This window comes from Entelurus aequoreus, linkage group LG16, assembly GCF_033978785.1.
Source record: "Entelurus aequoreus isolate RoL-2023_Sb linkage group LG16, RoL_Eaeq_v1.1, whole genome shotgun sequence".
Classification (NCBI taxonomy): domain Eukaryota; kingdom Metazoa; phylum Chordata; class Actinopteri; order Syngnathiformes; family Syngnathidae; genus Entelurus; species Entelurus aequoreus.
In genome coordinates this window covers 43003571-43019500 of record NC_084746.1, presented here as the reverse complement: position 1 = coordinate 43019500, position 15930 = coordinate 43003571, and the positions used below count along the sequence as shown (strand labels likewise).

Here is a 15930-nt window from a genome sequence, read left to right as displayed (position 1 = left end):
TTTCTGTCAAGATAGGGTGCTTAGTGTACATTAATGAGAAACAACATTAACTTTTTTGACGTTATCAAATGGCTGCAATGAAACAAAGAGAGAAACATTTAAAGGGTCTGAATACTTTCCGTACCCACTGTGTATCAAACCAACATAACAAGGTGGTAATAGTTCAACTATCTCTTTTTTAATCCAAACAACATTAGAGCAAGCTTAAATGTCAACACTGACCACACACACACACACACACACACACACACACACACACACACACACACACACACACACACACACACACACACACGTCTCGTAGTGCGCTCAAAAAACAAGAAAAACGAAAATATTTTTACTTTGTGTCTAGGAATATTTGGAGCATTGTTGAACAGTCTGGGAGTTTTGGAGTGATAAAGGAACAGTGGCTAGTATTAACACAAACTAGCAGTGATTATTCATAGGTTTGTGTACCGGTAGTACCTTTTCCTTCACGGTAATAAAGGTCCGCTGTGGCATCTCTTTCGGTCTTTAAGACTTGCTGCGGAACAAATCCCCTTTCGCTGATAAAATCCTCAAAGTGAAGGTTCCGCAAGCCAGAGGCTAACTACGTAGCTTAAATGCTCGCTCAGTGGTTGTCTAGCAATCCGAAGCACCGAAGACTGTAAGAGCTTGCACACATTTAAAGCGTTTCTGATCACACAATTTTATCTCTAATACCGGCTCACGCAGCTCTGACGCAATGTATGACAATTGTGGAAATACACTCGTCAGAAGCTCTTCGAAATGGCCACGTCAGTGTGTACAGGATGGGATGTAGGGGCCACGGCCGCTTCAATATGGCTGTGCCCCTGTGTACTGGAAGTGATGTCAACAAAATGGCAGCCCCTATAGGGCTTCCAGCGGCACACGAAATTAATGAATAAAGAATGAAGCGTTTGTGCGTCGAGACATGGTGCACACACAGAGGGATATATGGCACGATGTAAACGTTCGTAAACCAAAAAGGACGCAAATAGAGGTGTTTGTGAATCGAGATTTCAATGTAAGTGCAAACGATTTACTGAAAGGTGGATTTTATACTGATACTGAAATACCTGCCTCTCAAATCCCGTCACATTATAAGAAGTATTGATAAAACATGTCAACATCATAGTGGACACAGACACAAACATCCCTGAGAAGAGTGTGATTCCTATTGAAGCTAGCTGCTGGACCACAGTGTCAAGGAAGAATGACATCTTCTCCACTCGCTACTCATTAAAAACCTTCAATCCTCCAATACGAGCTGCTACAAACACTGCCATGTGTCTGACGACTTTCTACATCTTTTTAACTTTCCAGGGCCAAAGAAGACCACACGCCGATTAATTGTGACATCTTTTTTTGGGGGCTCAGCAAATCAGCATTTATTCTGTTTTGTGAACAGAAACAGCCACACTGTAAATTTTTTTTTTTTTGCTTTTTACACGTCAAATGACATCGGCCATGTTAACGAACATGCTAATAAATATATGACATTGGCCTTTCTAGGAAACATGCTAATAGACATGACATTAGCCATGCTAGTGATCATGCTAATAGGCAAAATTCCTTTTTGTTGTCATGATTTCTTCCTCCAGTAGTTTCCATGTCAACAAAAAGCTATTTTTGGACCTTGCTTTCTTTTTCAAATCCTTGCTTCTTGTTCTTCTTCTTGTTTTGTTCCTCCATGAGACAAAAGCAAACTGTCATTTCAAACCAAATGAAAGTATATATTTTTTCTCTTAGTCAGTAAGATGATTCATCTCTGTCATGTTCTTTCTTTCTGTCTTTATGTCAGCGCAAGTAGCGCCTTTACATGCTGCATGTCCAATTATCGTGCAAATATTCCTTCAGTGTGCCGCCACCACAGGGAATCTCTCTGCTTATTTAATGGCCTCTATCAGATGTTTTTAATGGTCCTCTTGCAGCCTAAAGAAAGGCTCCTTCACTCAGATATGTCGCTTTAAATATTCCAAACCAACAGAGACTTTCACGCCTGCACCAGGAGTGCTCATTCTAATCATTATCTAAGTAAGCACTTTTTATGCTGATGAACGTAGAGATTTTGTTCTACGCTATTTGTGGAACTCGTGTGCTGGCAATGATTTTGTTACCAGACAGCGCCGTGGTCACTTTGGCCTGCAGCCTTCTGTCCTTTGTAACCATGGGCCTGGTTGAAGTCATGGTCACATCGCCATTATTTCTTATCTTGAAGGACGCACGTGTTCAGCATGCTGAAAGCAGAGTGCAGAAAAGCCTCTTTGTTTGACAATTAACTGCTACGCACGCGTGTGCGCACTCACACACACATTGATAATGACCTGAGAATGTTAATTTTTGCCCCCTGCAGTCACATTTGATGATCCATCTCTAGCAAACATCATTGATTAACTCTCACACTAATGAATAGAACATTAACTTCATGTCATGCTCATCTTTTGTTGTTTATTATCTTGTTAAACAACATGGAGTCAAGTGCTGTCCATCTGCAGCTCAGGTGTTAAACTTAAGGCATATCAGGTAATTTTGTACGGCCCGTGAATGCCCAAATACACAATTGACTCAAGTATTTGTCTTTCTCGCTAGCTTTATTTATGTATTTATTTATTCTTACTGTAGTCACAAATTGTCTTCTACTTTACTTTGGAAACCAACAACTTATTTCCCTCAAATATAAATTAATTCATAACCGTTAATTAGTGTTATTTATTCTGGATTGTTTTCGACATTATGTCTCTCTCCATCACAATCAATCAATCAATCAATCAATCAATGTTTATTTATATATAGCCCTAAATCACAAGTGTCTCAAAGGGCTGCACAAGCCACAACGACATCCTCTGTACAGAGCCCACATACGGGCAAGGAAAAACTCACCCCAGTGGGACGTCAATGTGAATGACTATGAGAAACCTTGGAGAGGTTAAATAACAATAAACCTAGGTTAAATAACAATAAACCTAGGTTAAATAACAATAAACCTGCCATTAAGATTCTGGACGGTTCATATCTTTGTTAGGAGATAAACTTACAAAATCGACAGGTAATAAAAAACTTATTTTCCCCTCTGTATCTTATATTTTAGCAATTGAATATTCGCCTGAAAATTCCTTAGATTAATAAAGTAATTCAGCCAGTTCCCTTAACTAAGCATATGTTTATTGTGAAATTAAGTTTTGACCTTAAAACTGGAGCTGGCGTATCATGCAAATTTGCGATAAAAGGTAATCACCATTATCTCTAGAACACGGTTATGAACTTTGCGAACACCACTCTTGTATTCATGCTACTAGCTTTGCTGTTAAACTGTTTTCGCTAGCACGGTCACTTGATCTTTGCCTGCTAGAATCGAGAACCGGTTTTAAGTGTATCAATGCCTTGGAATCGCTTGCCAATTTTTCAAATGATTCCCTAAAGATTCCTGCGGGCCCGAATGACGTCATTACGCCATGTGCGAAGTGATGACTTGACAGCAACATGGCAGCGCACATGTGGAAGAAACGCTCCAAAGTTTAGTTACATTTTACAAGAAAACAACACCACTACTTGAAATAATTGCAGGGTTATTATTTCATCAAAAGGAGGACATACGAGAAATATCCTGAACATTTGAACACACAGCATGCAATAACTATAAATGAATGTCGCGTTTCTGAACTGCTATGATGTCATCCCAACAGCAGTCATCTGGCATAAATACAACAGGTACTAACACTTCCTATAATGTTAGCGCTATTACCTCTAAAATTGAAATAAATGCCTTTTCCTTTAGATGAGCATGAAGAGAGACAGATTCTGACTGGGTCCGAGGTGGGAAATATAGTGCCAATTCATGTCCACGGTACTTCTCTGCATTTGATCTTGGCAGAGAGGTATATTATGACTCAGGCCAGGATAGAAGAATGTCACCGAGCAGTGACTAAGTTTGTGGTCAAAAGCTTGCACCCATTTGCCACAGTGTTCCTGATTTTTGGTAGGTGAATGTTCAATTGCAGTGAGAAAAAAGTTGCATGTTTTCCTCAAACCTGATTTTCACTTAGTCATATTATACAAGGACTACAGATGCAAAATTTGCTATTCGCTAAACCTAATGCACCCATTGATTCCTTGTGAATTATGTATCGTGCACACTGTCCATAAACTAAATACAAAAATATGGTCAAACTAAAAAAATGAGAATATTGTGTAAAAGTCCATTTATGTCAGCAATTCAATTTAAAATGTGATACTAATATGTGATAAAAACTAATTACATGCAAAGTGAGATATGTCAAGCCTTTATTTGTTATTTTGATAATCATGGCTTACAGTTTTTGTAAACACCACATTTCTGACGTTTTCAATTCAAGGTTTTCGTAAACTGTAAGCCATGATCATCAAAATTATATTAAAAAAAGGCTTGAAATATCTTGATTTTCATGTTATTAGCCTATGCCATATTATTTTACCGTGTTAACCTAAACAACCTTTACACAAAATTTTAACCTGTATGTTTTAAAAGGAGATGACAAAAAGATTCTTAAAAGTTTTGAAAATGTTACTACATTTTACATTCTTGTGTAATTTCCATATAGCTGTTTTATTTTATAAAATTCTACTGAATAATTTCTAATTTATTTTCAAAAAAAGTATTTTTCTATGCTATGTGCCTCTTAAGAACTCACTTTTTGCCTTGTGAGGTCATCTTACCTCTAAACTAAAAAAAAATGATGCTAATTCACCTTTTTGTTCTCTTTTATATAAAAAAACAGATAAAGAAACAAATCGTTAAGCAGAACTGAAATTGGAATCTGAACCGGACAAAATCTTATCAGATCTCTAACGTTAGCTAAAAGTAATATTGTGCTTTTAGCTTTACTATTAAAATAAATGATTCCTTGAGGCAGAGAAAAAACATCAATAATTTTCGAGGCAGAGGAAAATCCTCAGTTTCCAGACAAAAAACAATACTATAGAATATACTACCAACAACTACAGTTGTCACGCACGGTGTAAGTAAGAACCAAGAATGTGTCAAACAAAACAATCAGCAGCTTCTCCCTAATTTTGTGGATAAATGTCCTCCATTTAAAAAAATATTTTAACACCCTTTAGCTGGCGTTATTATATCCTTTTATGTAGTCTTCGGCTTCAGTATGGTGTAAATTGTAAAGTGATGCTTCACCAAGTCGACTCCACGCACGCCTCGATCATGTTTTTTCATGATTTCTCGCTTTAATTCAATAAACATCATCCACTTCTTCTTCACCGGACTCACTTTTCTTTCAACCAATGGTTGGAAAAACAAAGCAATGTCTGTCTAGTTATTAGTCAGTGCTAGCGAGACACCGGATGTTTGGGGAATCCTACGGGCCTTTTTAAAGCAAAAAAAATAGTGACAACTCGTATCTAAAAAATACATTTGTAAGGAGAGGGCCCTAGTAAGTCAAGCTTACCACTGTAAGATTTGCTGATGTAGTTGTTAGTGTTCCACTTCATGCTAAGCATAACACCCAATTTTGCCACACACACTCTCAGTTTCATCTTTGTCTCATTTGCTGCCTCTAACGAGCAGAAAGCATTTAATTTAGGCATGCTTGGAACCTTGTTAATAGCTAATAGCCTACATAGCCTCTCAGGGGGCAGCGTGGCGGCTGCGAGAGTGGATCCTTTTGCCAGGAAGTCAATTTTACGAGCTTTATTTTTAATGGGCGCGCTGTCTGCGTGACACGTTCTGCTTACGAAAGTTAGTGTCACTGCTGACGTCACATGCTTAAAGAGCAAACGTTATGTAGCTTTGTTACCCTGCTATGATCAGCACACGTCTGTGTTTGAGGTCTGTTTCACTGTCTGTGTGTCTCTGGCAGGGCGGGGCATCCCAGCACGCCATCAGTGTCGGGTCAGGACGGCGAGGAGAACCCGGCCACGCTGGCAGAGAACTGCTTCAGAGAGCTGCTGGGCCGAGCCGCCTACGGCAACATGAACAACGCTGTGCGACCCGTGCTGGTGTGAGTAGCAGCATATGCACAAAACCGACTTAAAAAGTTGCATACAGGGTTTTCATTTTAAAGTATATGATCTATAAAAAAAAAAAAAGCATTCATTGAAATGAATGGCGATTCTTTCATATTGTATGGAAACCTTTAGTCAGAATTCTATGCAGTTTTATAGATGAGACCCCTGAAGACAACACACACAACTCACACATTAATTTTCTTGTTCTTGTTCATTCCCTGCTGGCAACAGGACGATGCTTAGGTGTGATCACTTTACTGCAAGTGCCTTAAACGTTTCTTACTTGACATTGCGCAAAACACAATTAGTTTTGTTAGTTCAAACGGAGTCTGTTTATTCGTTATGATTGATTCTCTGAGCTCTCATGCAATGATGGTCCTAATGTACTAGTATCCATTAAGCCATATCCAATTGTATTTACAATCAGCAAAGTATGTGAAAATAATGTCTAAACATCACAAAATGACACAAATTCAGTCAGCCATTTTGAATATTCCGCTCCGAACATCTTTGGTAATTTCCGTAGATTGATGTCACTAGAGTAACACTTCTGCACTCTGACCAGGTCAGTTATACTGGAATTACGCAAAAACAAGAGAGATATGCGCTGTCTATCATTCACAATCCCTATATAAGACATGATCACATGTTTTTCTTTTTTTTTGTTATACGTTCTAAGTCGTAAATAAATATATACATTAAAAGTCCGCTAACAATTTAGTCAATGGGGACTCTATTCCGCCCACAAAACCCTCTAAATAACCATCCAAAACCTGCCAACAATACTCTTTATACATATCGTGACCTGAATATCAACCAAATATTTGCGATGTTGTTATTATAAGTGCTAACGCAGACGGACATTTTTTTTGCGGCAAATTGATAACACACAGCTCAGTATCCCTCTGCTGCTTTTACTGTGAGCCGGCAGTGGTGTTTTGCTGCTCCTGCATCATTGTGTCTCGACTCGTCAAAAGTTATTCTAGATTACAAATCTATCATTTGTATATTAGTAGGATTTAGCCATAAATCTAGAAGTTGTTCATCTGTGACATTCAATTCAGACTCGGAGATGGAGACAAACCCAACCAAAGACAGTGTCTGCAGGGAGTCGTTTCCTTTTTAACCCTTCGTGTGCGTCATGATTAATTCTTCATCTAAACGGAAAGATAAGGACATCCTATCAGTCGTCATCGAAGTAAGAGCAGACATTGTACAGTAAGCTATCGTTTTATTATGTTTGTAGTATTTATTTGTTTAGCATGTAGCAATACTGCTACATAATGTTTAGTGTTTCACTAAAGCTGGGTCTGTTTAGCAGAGCTTCTAAAACTTGTACCTCTTCCTCCTTATATTCAGGATCAACAATATAAGAGTATGGTTCATATTTTTTCCCCAAATTAATCGTTATTGGCTCCCACAAAGTCTGCATGATTTGCATTGTTGTTGGTGATGAAGGGATCTGTGGTTCTTCTACAACACGCGATGATGTGACTGGCTTCCTGATTCTCTCTCCAAATGACTTGGGGATCTCTGTGATTTTGATACTATTTTGATCATATCTATTTACTTGGAAATTTTGGAAGACTTTTGGTGTCAAACATCAGATATATATGATAATAGCTTCAATTTAGAGGCAAGTTGTTTTTCCACTCTACTGGTACTTTAAGAGGGCTTTGACTATGACGTGTTCTGCCCTCAAGTGGTCGACTAAAGGAAGCGGATGCTGATGTCAGTGCAGTGCTGCTGTGATGTCCATTCTGAGAAGGTTTAATAGCTGCAGAGCTTCTCACTTGGCTCAGCTTCTCCTCCCCCACGGGGTGAGGTGGGGGCTTCCACTATAAATAGAATCATTGGGGTTCATGGTGGGGGGAAATGGTTTAGGGGTTTGAGATTGACGTCATGTTGTGGGCGGTGTTCTCCTGCAGCTTCACTGGTTTTCGCCTTTTCCTTTCTCGTCTTGCGCTTTCCTTCACTTTCAACTAAAATGGCTGCTGATGCATGAGAAGACTTGACCGCGTCATTGATTTGCAAACAACACGTTAATGGAATACATGTCAATAAGTATATTATGCACACTGTGTACTTAGTTACTGAGTGTGTGACTGTTGACAGTGTGGTGTTGTCCGCAATCCATTACTGTCATTGTACACATAACTAAAATAATAATACTACAATAATACTTCTTTTTCTGCTTTTTTTGTTTTCTAATGTCCACAAGTATATTTTCAAGACAGCTTTTCTCCATCTAATCAGGGGGGAAACATTCCTAAATCACTGTTTTTATTTATTTTAAAACAAGCATGTGAAACGTCTGCGAAAACACGGAAATCTGTGTTTTTAAACATTATTTTTCAAGTCAAAATATCACTTCTGAGTTGTTGTTTTTTATGAAATATAAGAAAAATACCACCTTACCGTGGCAGAGGAGTTTGCGTGTCCCAATGATCCTAGGAGCTATGTTGTCCGGGGGCTTTCATGCCCCCTGGTAGGGTCTCCCAAGACAAACAGGTCCTAGGTGAGGGATCAGACAAAGAGCAGCTCGAAGACTTCTATGGGAATGAAACAACAAAGACTCAGATTTCCCTCGCCCAGACGCGGGTCACCGGGCCCCCCTCTGGAGCCAGGACCGGAGTTGGGTCACGATGGCGAGCGCCTGGTGGCCGGGCCTGTCACCATGGGGCCCGGCCGGGCACAGCCCGAAGAGGCAACGTGGGTCACCCCTCCAATGGGTTCACCACTCATGGGAGGGGCCGTAGAGGTCGGGTGCATTGTGAGCTGGGCGGCAGCCGAAGGCAGGGCACTTGACGGTCCGATCCTCGGCTACAGAAGCTAGCTCTTTGGACGTGGAACGTCACCTCGCTGGGGGGGAAGGAGCCTGAGCTAGTGCGCGAGGTAGAGAAGTTCCGGCTAGATATAGTCGGACTCACCTCGACGCACAGCATGGGCTCTGGAACCAGTTCTCTCGACAGGGGCTGGACTCTCTTCTACACTGGCGTTGCACGCAGTGAGAGGCGACGAGCTGGGGTGGCAATTCTTGTTTCCCCCCGGCTCAAAGCCTGCACGTTGGAGTTCAACCCGGTGGACGAGAGGGTAGCCTCCCTCCGCCTTCGGGTGGGGGGACGGGTCCTGACTGTTGTTTGTGCTTACGCACCAAACAGCAGTTCAGAGTACCCACCCTTTTTGGATGCGCTCGAGGGAGTACTGGAAAGTGCTCCCCCGGGTGATTCCCTTGTCCTACTGGGTGACTTTAACGCTCATGTTGGCAGCGACAGTGAAACCTGGAGAGGCATGATTGGGAAGAATGGCCGCCCGGATCTGAACCCGAGTGGTGTTTTGTTATTGGACTTTTGTGCTCGTCACAGATTGTCCATAACGAACACCATGTTCAAACATAAGGGTGTCCATATGTGCACTTGGCACCAGGACACCCTAGGCCGCAGTTCCATGATCGACTTTGTAGTTGTGTCGTCGGATTTGCGGCCTCATGTTTTGGACACTCGGGTGAAGAGAGGGGCGGAGCTTTCTACCGATCACCACCTGGTGGTGAGTTGGCTGCGATGGTGGGGGAGGATGCCGGACAGACCTGGCAGGCCCAAACGCATTGTGAGGGTCTGCTGGGAACGTCTGGCAGAGTCTCCTGTCAGAGAGAGTTTCAATTCCCACCTCCGGAAGAACTTTGAACATGTCACGAGGGAGGTGCTGGACATTGAGTCCGAGTGGACCATGTTCCGCACCTCTATTGTCGAGGCGGCTGATTGGAGCTGTGGCCGCAAGGTAGTTGGTGCCTGTCGTGGCGGTAATCCAAGAACCCGTTGGTGGACACCGGCTATGAGGGATGCCGTCAAGCTGAAGAAGGAGTCCTATCGGGTTCTTTTGGCTCATAGGACTCCAGAGGCAGCGGACAGGTACCGACAGGCGAAGCGGTGTGCGGCTTCGGCGGTCGCGGAGGCAAAAACTCGGACATGGGAGGAGTTTGGAGAAGCCATGGAAAACGACTTCCGGACGGCTTCGAAGCGATTCTGGACCACCATCCGCCGCCTCAGGAGGGTGAAGCAGTGCACTGTCAACACCGTGTATGGTGCGGATGGTGTTCTGCTGACCTCGACTGCGGATGTTGTGGATCGGTGGAGGGAATACTTCGAAGACCTCCTCAATCCCACCAACACGTCTTCCTATGAGGAAGCAGTGCCTGGGGAATCTGTGGTGGGCTCTCCTATTTCTGGGGCTGAGGTTGCTGAGGTAGTTAAAAAGCTCCTCGGTGGCAAGGCCCCGGGGGTGGATGAGATCCGCCCGGAGTTCCTTAAGACTCTGGATGCTGTGGGGCTGTCTTGGTTGACAAGACTCTGCAGCATCGCGTGGACATCGGGGGCGGTACCTCTGGATTGGCGGACCGGGGTGGTGGTTCCTCTCTTTAAGAAGGGGAACCGGAGGGTGTGTTCCAACTATCGTGGGATCACACTCCTCAGCCTTCCCGGTAAGGTTTATTCGGGTGTACTGGAGAGGAGGCTACGCCGGATAGTCGAACCTCGGATTCAGGAGGAACAGTGTGGTTTTCGTCCTGGTCGTGGAACTGTGGACCAGCTCTATACTCTCGGCAGGATCTTTGAGGGTGCATGGGAGTTTGCCCAACCAGTCTACATGTGCTTTGTGGACTTGGAGAAGGCATTCGACCGTGTCCCTCGGGAGGTCCTGTGGGGAGTGCTCAGAGAGTATGGGGTATCGGACTGTCTGATTGTGGGGGTCCGCTCCCTGTACGATCAGTGTCAGAGCTTGGTCCGCATTGCCGGCAGTAAGTCGGACACGTTTCCAGTGAGGGTTGGACTCCGCCAAGGCTGCCCTTTGTCACCGATTCTGTTCATAACTTTTATGGACATAATTTTTTGGCGCAGTCAAGGCGTTGAGGGGATCCGGTTTGGTGGCTGCAGGATTAGGTCTCTGCTTTTTGCGGATGATGTGGTCCTGATGGCTTCATCCGGCCAGGATCTTCAGCTCTCGCTGGATCGGTTCGCAGCCGAGTGTGAAGCGACTGGGATGAGAATCAGCACCTCCAAGTCCGAGTCCATGGTTCTTGCCCGGAAAAGGGTGGAGTGCCATCTCCGGGTTGGGGAGGAGACTCTGCCCCAAGTGGAGGAGTTCAAGTACCTAGGAGTCTTGTTCACGAGTGGGGGAAGAGTGGATCGTGAGATCGACAGGCGGATTGGTAGGCGGATTGGTGCGGCGTCTTCAGTAATGCGGACGCTGCATCGACCCGTTGTGGTGAAGAAGGAGCTGAGCTGGAAGGCAAAGCTCTCAATTTACCGGTCGATCTACGTTCCCATCCTCACCTATGGTCATGAGCTTTGGGTTATGACCGAAAGGACAAGATCACGGATACAAGCGGCCGAAATGAGTTTCCTCCGCCGGGTGGCGGGGCTCTCCGTTAGAGATAGGGTGAGAAGCTCTGCCATCCGGGGGGAGCTCAAAGTAAAGCCGCTGCTCCTCCACATCGAGAGGAGCCAGATGAGGTGGTTCAGGCATCTGTTCAGGATGCCACCCGAGCGCCTCCCTAGGGAGGTGTTTAGGGCACGTCCGACCGGTAGGAGGCCACAGGGAAGACCCAGGACACGTTGGGAAGACTATGTCTTCCGGCTGGCCTGGGAACGCCTCGGGATCCCCCGGGAGGAGCTGGACGAAGAGGCTGGGGAGAGGAAAGTCTGGGCTTCCCTGCTTAGGCTGCTGCCTCCGCGACCCGACCTCGGATAAGCGGAAGAAGATGGATGGATGGATGGATACAATGTAAACAAAATTTGTTGAACGCTTGCCTCAGCCGCAGGTACTCACTGTTTCTCTTGCCCAAACGCCGCACTGAGTTGCAGGACAGGGAGATGATCAGCAGCACAGAAAAAAGCTTGCTCGTTGGCATAGTTAGCATCATCTAGCTACCTTATTTGTCACCTGCGTTCGTTCTCCGAGCCACAACGTTGATTGCTGTCTACTTTGCTTCTAAACCTATTTTAATGATTATAATCCGAACACTGTTAGTTCCAAACCAGTTATAGTTATCGAGCAGACGTGGACATTATTTACTTATTTATTTATTTATATATATATATATATATATATATATATATATATATATATATATATATATATATATATATATACACTACCGTTCAAAAGTTTGGGGTCACATTGAAATGTCGTTTTTTTTTAAGGAAAAGCACTGTACTTTTCAATGAAGATAACTTTAAACTAGTCTTAACGTTAAAGAAATACACTCTATACATTGCTAATGTGGTAAATTACTATTCTAGTCTGTTTTTTGGTGTAATATCTACATAGGTGTATAGAGGCCCATTTCCAGTAACTATCACTCCAGTGTTCTAATGGTACAATGTGTTTGCTCATTGGCTCCGAAGGCTAATTGATGATTAGAAAACCCTTGTGCAATCATGTTCACACATCTGAAAACAGTTTAGCTCGTTACAGAAGCTACAAAACTGACTTTCCTTTGAGCAGATTGAGTTTCTTGAGCATCACATTTGTGGGGTCAATTAAACGCTCAAAATGGCCAGAAAAAGAGAACTTTCATCTGAAACTCGACAGACTATTCTTGTTCTTAGAAATGAAGGCTATTCCACAAAATTGTTTGGGTGACCCCAAACTTTTCAACGGTAGTATACACTACCGTTCAAAAGTTTGGGGTCACATTGAAATGTCCTTATTTTTGAAGGAAAAGCACTGTACTTTTCAATGAAGATAACTTTAAACTAGTCTTAACTTTAAAGAAATACACTCTATACATTGCTAATGTGGCAAATGACTATTGTAGCTGCAAATGTCTGGTTTTTGGTGCAATATCTACATAGGTGTATAGAGGCCCATTTCCAGCAACTATCACTCCAGTGTTCTAATGGTACAATGTGTTTGCTCATTGGCTCAGAAGGCTAATTGATGATTAGAAAACCCTTGTGCAATCATGTTCACACATCTGAAAACAGTTTAGCTCGTTACAGAAGCTACAAAACTGACCTTCCTTTGAGCAGATTGAGTTTCTGGAGCATCACATTTGTGGGGTCAATTAAATGCTCAAAATGGCCAGAAAAAGAGAACTTTCATCTGAAACTCGACAGTCTATTCTTGTTCTTAGAAATGAAGGCTATTCCACAAAATTGTTTGGGTGACCCCAAACTTTTGAACGGTAGTGTATATTTATATAATCAGGTACAAATATTAGGTTCAAAGCCATAACAAGTTGTTCTCCCAACAAAGTTTTATTTTTCGCCATCCCTGCAGCAAACGCCTGCTGTGCGTGTCATTCTAGAGGTGGGTGGTGCTTCACTTTCGTGTTCAAATTACAGTTAAGGTGCAGTAACATAACATTTCAATTGTTACTGTGACTGATTTTGTAAGTAAGATGACATGAAAGCTCAACAGAAATGAAATACGGTCGGCAGGATGTCCAAAGGAGACTTTTTTATTGCAAATAGTCGATCCGGCATCAAAACATGTCAAGAGACTTTCTCACACACTTTCCCGTCTTCAAAATAAAAGCGTGATGCTATACATCCGGTTTAACTACGTTTAGGGTTTCTCCTTAATGTATGGGTTTTATATTAGCCTCCACACGTAACAAAATAAAGTAATATAATGAATTGTAGCGTCCAAGAGAAAACTAAGTCTAACACTCTTTTTAGCTTATCTGGCCAATGTTATGCTAACAACGGGCTCAATTTTAAAGTATTTCCTCCGTGAACACATGTCTGTGTCCGTGTTTCACTCCGAGACACACAACACTTGTTAATTCTCCTCCGACACGGTGTGTTCAAAGACCATGGGAAAAATGACCATCATAACAAACTAACATACACATTAACACCAGCCATACGTACGGGGTTTGTGTGGAATTTTAGGCAGCGTGTCTGCGCTGTGGACATACTTTAATATATTCGAGATGTACCCGCAGACAGCGATCTTCACAATTTAAAATGACACTGGCAGTTTTTAATGAGAGAAAGGCTCCCAGCAACGCGAAGCAAGTGTGACGTCAAGTGTGCTCGCTTTTTGTCATGGACATGGCGCGACAGAATCTAAACACGAGTACAGTCGCCAATAACACCGGAAATAGATGCTAGATTTGTTGCCAGTTGTTTTTTACTACAGAAAAAGTTACTAAAATGATAAGAGAAATCTATTTTTCGTCAGTTATCCTCTTTTTTTCCTCAAAGGGTGCTCACATGCCTGAAAAACACATTGACAGAGTGTCAAATGCTTTCCCGAACATTTGGTACTGTAACCCTCACTTGAAGACCATGTTAGCCAAAAATACTGTAATTCTGCCACTGCACGTTCCAATATTTTTGACGGAAAAGGTAGGTTGGCGTTGGCCCGGAGGTTGCTGATGGTTTCAGGGTCAAATCCAGGTTTTTTGAGGATGGGTGTGAGTGAGGCATCACATGGACAAAGATAAGACCTTCTGGAGGAAAGTTCTGTGGTCAGATGTAACAAAAATTGAGCTGTTTGGCCACAATACCCAGCAATATGGAACTGGTGCTTTACAGAGAGTAAATGGGACAATGAAAAAGGAGGATTACCTCCAAATTCTTTAGGACAACCTAAAATCATCAGCCCGGAGGTTGGGTCTTGGGCGCAGTTGGGTGTTCCAACAGGACAATGACCCAAAACATACGTCATAAGTGGTAAAGGAATGACTAAATCAGGCTAGAATTTAGGTTTTAGAATGGCCTTCCCTGCTGAAGAAACAAGTCCATGTCAGAAAACCAACAAATTTAGCTGAACTGCACCAATTTTGTCAAGAGGAGTGGTCAAAAATTCAACCAGAAGCTTGCCAGAAGCTTGTGGATGGCTACCAAAAGCGCCTTATTGCAGTGAAACTTGCCAAGGGACATGTAATCAAATATTAACATTGCTGTATGTATACTTTTGACCCAGCAGATTTTATCACAGTATCATTAGACCCATAATAAATTCATAAAAGAACCAAACTTCATGAATGGTTTTTGTGACCAACAAGTATGTGCTCCAATAACCCTATCACAAAAAAATAAGAGTTGTAGAAATTATTGGAAACCCAAGACAGCCATGACATTATGTTCTTTACAAGTGTATGTAAACCTTTGACCCCGACTGTGTGTGTGTGTGTGTGTGTGTGTGTGTGTGTGTGTGTGTGTGTGTGTGTGTGTGTGTGTGTGTGTGTGTGTGTGTGTGTGTGTGTGTGTGTGTGTGTGTGTGTGTGTGTGTGTGTGTATATATGTATATACTGTATATATATATATATATATATATATATATATATATATATATATATATATATATATATATATATATATATATATATATATATATATATATATATATATATATAACAGGACATTGTTTTATATATATATATATATATATATATATATATATATATATATATATATATATATATATATATATATATGTATATATATATATATATACATAGTAATGCACACGTAGTATGTATATACACACACAGTATTTGACACTACACAAATTTCACAGAGGCAAGAAAAAAACATTGATTTATTCATTAAAGGTTTCCTAAAAAATATATCATCTAATGGGTTTAGATCAGGGGATGTTGTAAGTTTGTGTAGCCCTTTGAGGTACTTGTGATTAAGGGCTTTATACTGTAAAACATTTTTTATTGATTGATTGATATAGGTGTCATAAGGTTATAAATGGCAATTGGAAAAAAACGCCATTACGAACTTTATTGAAAAAAATTACTGGCAATTAAAATGAGTCCCTCAGTATTATAAAATAGAAAGTGTATGTATCATTTTATTGTAGGCTATTTGGAGACAACATACCGAGTTGAATATAAATAAGAACACATTCAGTGCATCATCATTTATGTGATTTTATATCGTTTGAAGATGATTCCCCAAGATCAGCAAC

At 41.9% G+C, this 15930-nt stretch overlaps 1 protein-coding gene across 4 annotated transcripts in view; it reads left to right on the top strand.

The window, feature by feature from the left end:
* The window catches only part of LOC133631042 (protein EFR3 homolog A-like), a 72225-nt gene that overhangs the window by 44347 nt on the left and 11948 nt on the right, over positions 1 to 15930 (top strand). For all 4 annotated transcript variants that reach the window (XM_062023041.1, XM_062023040.1, XM_062023039.1 and 1 more), the window contains exon 7: positions 5853 to 5993. In XM_062023041.1, coding sequence (XP_061879025.1) covers positions 5853 to 5993 — 141 coding nt within the window. The remainder of the gene's footprint in view (positions 1 to 5852; positions 5994 to 15930) is intronic.